The 6,241-nt window shown below is 59.5% G+C and overlaps 1 protein-coding gene across 1 annotated transcript; it reads right to left on the reverse strand.

Annotated features, from left to right (window-relative positions):
- Positions 1-259: 259 nt before the first annotated feature.
- PDZK1IP1 (PDZK1 interacting protein 1) lies at positions 260-6,241 on the reverse strand. The gene is made up of 4 exons (XM_027463525.3): positions 6,020-6,241; positions 2,199-2,307; positions 1,025-1,126; positions 260-770 (listed from the first exon to the last, which is right to left on the reverse strand). The coding sequence occupies exons 1-4, from the start codon at positions 6,084-6,086 to the stop codon at positions 698-700; spliced, it is 351 nt and encodes a 116-aa protein (XP_027319326.1). The 5' UTR covers positions 6,087-6,241; the 3' UTR covers positions 260-697.

Genomic DNA, 6,241 nt, shown 5'->3' on the forward strand with positions numbered 1-6,241 from the left:
CTTGCCTCCCCTACACCGAGCGAAATAAAAGTCCATCTCCTTTTTCAACCCTTTGTTGACACATCAACGCAGGAAAAAGTGGTTTGGGCTTCATCTGAGCTAGGAAATAAGGAACAGATCCTACCCAGGGGATCACGGGGTGCTGGCCCCTGTCTGAGCACCCTTCCCACCCTGCACCACCTTCCCCGAAGCGCCCGGAGGCTGGGAGCGCTGCGAGATGCCAGAGAGTCCTGCGGGTGATCAGGGAAATGACCCCGCATGCACGGCAATCCTCTTTATTGCTGGCAGGGAAGATATGTACAGGGGAGGAGATTTGTTCTGAAACGAAGACACGTGCTGTAGGGCCTTTGCTCGTAGAAAGGAGGGTGAGATGGTGAGACGAGAGCGGGTTCTGGATCGCCAGCTTCCCCGAGGGCAGCTGGGGATGTGTGTGTGGGGGGGAAAAGGGGATCCCACACACCCCACAAGGACCCCCGTGCATGTCCAGATCAGGTCAGCGGCCCCACAGCGCCCCGGTGGGGCTGGCAGGGGGGCAGAGCAGCAGGTCCTGCAGCCGGGACGTGGTGGGGAGAAAGGGACGGAGATGGCAGGGCTGGGACAGGCTCCGTGCGGGGGGACATCGGGGAAAAGGGTCCCGGCGTGGCCACGGGAGGCAGGGCGAGGGGTGGAGAAAGGAAAATGGGACAGGGGGACGCTGCTACATGGCGGTGGTCACCACCCTCTCCTCCAGCTCCAGCGTGTTCTCGTAGGCGTGCGTGCTCTCCTTGGACCTGGGGTGGGGGGAGAAGCACAGGCTGTTAGCTCGCCTCCAAAGCTGTGGCTGGATGAGGCTGTGCCACGGCAGCCCCAGGAGGTGGTGAGCAGGGCGGGCACTGCCGTCCTTCACCACCTTCTGCTTCCCCCTGGGAAGGACAAAAACCCCAAAACCAGGTGCATGGGGTGGGAGACCCAGAGGAGGGCAGAGGCCATGGCTCTGCGTGAGCCCAGGAGCCACAGGGAGGGGGTTCCTGAGCACGTCCCTCACCTGAAGTCATTTGCGGTGCTCGCGTATGTCCCTTCGTGCCCGTTGGACGTGACAGCCTCCTCCTTGCCCCCTGTGGTCACCCCTGACTCAACGTTATCCCTCCTGCAGGGGGAGAGGAAAGAGCCCCTTAGCAGGTCAAGAGAAGAGCAGCCAAACCCATGGCTCTTGGTGGCTCTGACGGCACCCAGAAGGATGTGGGACAGCAGAGGCTGAGCCACCTGGGCGGCTTTTCAGGGCTGTGCCCATACCCTGAGTGCCAAGAGCCACAGCTCACATTTGCCTCTCGGGGTGGAGGCACTGCCGGGGAACCCCAGCCACAAGCCCCACGGGGTGCTCCCGGCACCGGGGTCACCGTATCTGGCACACAGCGGGGTTGTTTTCTCCTGCTGACTGGTTTTTCCAGTTGCCTTCTGTGTAATCCGTTGCAAAATAATCACCCGCAGTCAGAAGCGACCCAGGCAGATAAGCGGGGGCCGTGCCTCCGCCCCAGCCCTGGTGCAGAAGGGTGTGTGCATGTGTGTGTGCACGTCCCCGTGTGTGCACGGCCCCCTGTGAGCACCGCTGAGCATCTTCCTCCTGGGCGTGAGGCTGCCCAGCTCCCCAAAGGAGCCATCCCACAGCAAACGTGTGCTCAGTCTCAGCCCAGAGCCTGCGGGTTCACCCCTTGCTGCCTCCCCCGGCTGCCCCCAACCCTGCCGCTGGGGCCTCCAGGCTGGGAAGGAGCAGCCTGGCCTGGGCTGATGGGCACAGGGGAGACACAGGGTGGCAGGGACTGGTGCCAAACCCACCGGGACGCAGGCTGCTGGGCACGTTCAGTCCTTGTCCCTTGCTGACTTTGGGCTCGGGTTCAAGATCGAGTTCCTGCAACCGAGCGAGGCAGGGGTCAGCTGAGCGAGCTCAGCACGCAGCGAGCAGGAGGTGCCCGCCCCGTGCCGCCTCCACCACGGGTCAAGTCCACATCGCTGCCCTGGGACCGGGGCTGCTCGGCCGCCTCGCTCTGCTGCCGGCTCCTCTCCTGCCTTGGCTCAGTCTGCTTCACCAATTAAAACATTTGGGGCTTGTTTTCACCCCCCAAAATGCTTGTTTTTGTGCCATGATTGTGGTGCTGCCAGCACCAGCACGGTGACAGAGGTGCTGGATGCCAGCCCCGAGCATCCCCGGGCCCAGCGCTCACCTCTTCTTGTTACACCAGAACCTGTTGACCACGAAGACGATCGCCACCAGCACCAGGAACACCACCGCTGCGATGACACCTTGCGACCACGGCTGGAGTTTACCCCTGGCTGCAGGGAAAAACAAGGACAGGAGTGATATGAAATGCGTGCGTGTGCTTTGCCTGCTGGGCCGAGCTTCTCCATCAATGTCCAGCCAAGAGTTCAACCCTACAAAGCTGAGCAGAGGGCACTGCTGCTAGCCCAGAGCGGGTTTATGTGTCTGCCTGTGCCAGCATGGGGTGCAAATAGCATCAATCTCCCCGGTACTTGCATGCAGAGCTCGGTGCCTTGCAGATTTGGGACCTCTTGTGTCTTTTCATGTATGTACAGAGAGCAAAGGAGGGATGTAGATGCCCCTGGGACTGGTGGCACAGCGCAGCAGGAGGCTGTTTGCCCAAAATAACAGGCAGAGGGGTTCCAGCAAATGGCTCAGAGCACACATGCCCCAGGCATCGCTCCTGGCTTGTTTTCCAAACACCGCCCGGGGCGGTAAGTGACAGCAGTGACGCTGTAAAATTCCGTTGTCACTCTCGCAGCAAACCGCTGCCGCCGTGGATTTGGGTAAAATCCGCCGTTCAGCAAGTTTCCAGAGCAGCAAACTGATTTACGACGGGAAATTGAAGGCCGAGCGGTTCAGAGCAACAGCCAACGGCACAAAAGCCAGGCGGGGCTGGCGGCGGGCCGGGGGGGGCGGCGGGGAGCTGCGGCATCCCTGTCACCCCAGGGGACATAACCGAGCCCCCCCTGCCTCCAGTCTTTTTCCAGTCTTTGCCCGAGCTGCCTGCGGGCACACGAAGCTCCTGGAGGAGGATGAGGAGCAGCTGGAGCCCTGACCTGCAGCCCCTCGTCTCGCGCTGGTGCTGCTCACGTGGAGTCTGGCTCAACACGTGCGCTCGCAGGAGCGTCGGGAGAACACGGAGTCATTCTTCTGTGGCCATGCCCAAGCGGTGACCTGGCCACGGGTGGGATGGCTGCGAGACGTGTTCCTGCAAACAGGAGAAACTCCAGGGCAGGACAGAAAGAGGAGGAAGCCTTGTCTCAGTCCTTGCTGGGATGGCTGCTCCTCAATTCTTGGGGGCTGCTGCACAAGGGAGCACCCAGACATACCCAGCCCCAGCCTGAGCACCATCCTCGGTGTCAGCACCAGCACCAAAAGCAGAGCTCATCAGCACAGTTACATCCCTTCAGGATTTAATTACAGCTTCACCCAGGCTAGGCTTTTCTTCTTCCTCAGCTCCTCACCCACAAAGGAAACCCTGGCATGTGTGGATGGGGCTGGCGGAGGCAGCCAGCCCCAAACACTCCCCCCACGTCACCGCCTCTGCCGCCGTGTCCCCAGCCCCAGCACAGCCACTTCGGCCCGACACCAGAGCCTCTCGCTGGCTGAACACTTTGTCCAGACAGATCCCTGCTCTAAGCTGCAAACAGTCCTCACCAGAGGCAATAAAGGCGCTGTGCAACCTGTGTTTGCAAACCAATCATCCAGGCAGCCACACGCCACCTCTGCTGCCGGCTGCCATCCCGCCTCCCGGCTCTGCTTTGGGCTCAGCTCCTTGAATACCTACCCCAAGGGGCTTTTGTTTAAATAATATGAATACAGACCCGAACTCTCCCACCCGTGCTGTGTTTCAGGAGGCTGCTGGCTCACCGCCTGCAGGTTTTGGGGAGCAGTGACCCCGTGATGGAGCAGTGGGTGCCAGCAGCCCCAGCAGCGGCTCTCACCCTCCCTCCCCTCACAGACACCGCAGCGTGTTTACTGCAAGGTCCCGGGGCCAAATCTCAGCTGGGAGGAATTCAGGCGGAAATTCCCTCTTGTGTCAGCAGTGTGCTTCGCCTGCAATCCCCTCAAACCCGTGGGCTGCTGGTGCCCGTGGTGTGGGGATGGTGGCAGGGGAAAGAGCAGGGCTCGGTCCCCACCTGCACGATCTGGTGGGCAGGAACATCTCCTGCCCTGTCAAACACCCCCAAAGACACCTTTTACCCCCACCCTGAGGCCTGATCAGCTTTGTTTCCTCCCTCGCTCTGTCCTTGGCTGTTTTCTCAGCCAGATTTATTTATTATTTGTGTTTTATTTTTCCTGCTGGGACCATGGTTTCCAGTCCGAGCCCAGGAAGGGAGGTCCAGGTCCAGCCCAGGATGAGTTCGCTGCTGGGGTTAAAGGAGTTCAAGGTCAACCTGGGTTTGAATTTCCATCTGACCATCAGGAAGCTCTTCTGTGCTGTGCAGGTGAGGCTGCCCAGAGAGGTTGTGGGGTCTCCTCCTCGGAGGTCTTCAAATCTGGACGTGGTCCTGGGCACCCTGCTCTGGGTGGCCCTGCCTGAGCAGGGGTTGGAGCAGTGACCCCCAGGGGCCTCTTCCCACTATTTTGAGATTTCATGAACCTAGCAGGGACCCAGATCCTAAACCAAAGCAGAGGCAGAGAGCCCAGCAATGTGGGTGAGCCCTGGGGTGCCTCTGCTGCAGGCTGAAATATCCCCGTGGGGCAGGGGCTGCACAAATCCATACAGGGGAAGGGTTGGGAGTCAGGCAGAGACAAGTGTCTGCGCCCAGGGGTTGGTGAGATCTTATCAGGGAGTGAGTGCATAGATGGGAGCCCTGCCTGGCACCGCCGCGGGCTGGAGCACACACTTTGGCCTGGGAGGGATGGCAGGCAGGACGGATGACTCTCACTTGCCTTCCCTGACAATTTTTTAAGAGAGCCATCCCTCCCAGGGCACCTGACCACCTCCGGTGGGTTGTTCTACAGCAAACAAGAACTCCTGAGCCAAATAACCAACATGGGGCGTAGCCTCTGCACTCCCTGACAGGCGTGTGCCCATCCCTTTGCAGCTCCAGCTGAGATCGAGGAAAGCATTGATGCCAAAATACGCCCTGGTGCACACCGTAACTCCATTTCCATTCTCAGTCTTGTCTTCAGACACAGACAACTTCTGGTGCATCTTCCCTGAGTGCTTGGAAAGCATCGGCTGTGCTCTGAGTTTTGCTATGTCTGAGAAAGTTGTGCCAGGCTCCGAGTCCTCATTAAAGGCTTTTTTTTTTTTTTCTTTCAAAGCAACAGCAAAACTTTCAATCCTGCTGACGGTGGAGACCCCACGCTGTTAAATCCTTCGCAAGTTGGTAAACAAATACAGGAAGAGGGGTCAAGGCTGGGGCATCAGGAGGAGAAAGGGGGAGGGAGTTTTCCAGTGCTTTGGCAGGATCACATTAGTTTTAATTACTCCTGATTATTTGTAGTGTCAGACAAGTCTTCCCCTGCGTTTCATGAAAATAATGTCATAGCAATAGGAAGTTTCTCTCTAAAGCCTTGGGGAAGGGAGCGGAAGCCCAATTTGCGGAGGGAAATATCTCCCCCTGCCACCTCACCAGAGATCAAAACTACAGGAAAACCTGCGAGCTCTTGGAATGAGAAGGAAAAGCAACCCCACGGAATGCTTTCCCGGGGTCAAGAGCGAGAAATAAGGAAAAAATAATAATAATTAAAAAAAAGCCTTAAGACAACACGCTGCTCGCCTCAGAGCGCGCGGTGCTGCGGGGATAAATCAGAGCCGCTCTGTCGCCGCCTAACCTGGAGAGCTGAGCTCCTGTCGGCACCTCCAGAGCCAGGTGAAGCGAGCAGCGAGCCTGTGAGCTCCCTAAAGGGATTTTTCCCATTTCTGAGGCGTTTTTCCCATTCCCAGAAAACTCTCCCGGGGGTGCCCCCTGTCCCCGCAGCCTCCCCAGCGCGCTCCCCGTGCCTCAGTTTCCCCGGGCGGGGGGCAGCAGGGGGGCTGCCGGCTCTTACCTTGCTGGCAGCTTGCGGGCTCCAGCACCAGGAGGAGCCCGAGGGCGACGAGCCCCAGGGCCGGCATGGTGCGGGGACGGTGCGGGGCTGCGGTGCGGTGCGGGGATTTGCGGTGCGGGGATTTGCGGAGCGGCCCCTGCTCGCCGGGGAAGAGCCGCGCTGCGCTCGGAGCCCTCCCTCCCGCAGGAATGAGCCGGGTAAATTATCAAACTCATTAACAGG

Source organism: Anas platyrhynchos, chromosome 8, assembly GCF_047663525.1.
Source record: "Anas platyrhynchos isolate ZD024472 breed Pekin duck chromosome 8, IASCAAS_PekinDuck_T2T, whole genome shotgun sequence".
NCBI lineage: Eukaryota > Metazoa > Chordata > Aves > Anseriformes > Anatidae > Anas > Anas platyrhynchos.

Coding starts and splice junctions, on each gene's coding strand:
- PDZK1IP1 (XM_027463525.3), bottom strand. CDS start 6,086: ATGCCGGCCCTGGGGCTCGTCGCCCTCGGGCTCCTCCTGGTGCTGGAG. Junction 1,127..2,198: donor TTCTGGTGTAACAAGAAGAG/GTGAGCGCTGGG, acceptor CTCCCCCTGCAG/GAGGGATAACGTTGAGTCAG. Junction 771..1,024: donor AGCACCGCAAATGACTTCAG/GTGAGGGACGTG, acceptor CCCCCACCCCAG/GTCCAAGGAGAGCACGCACG.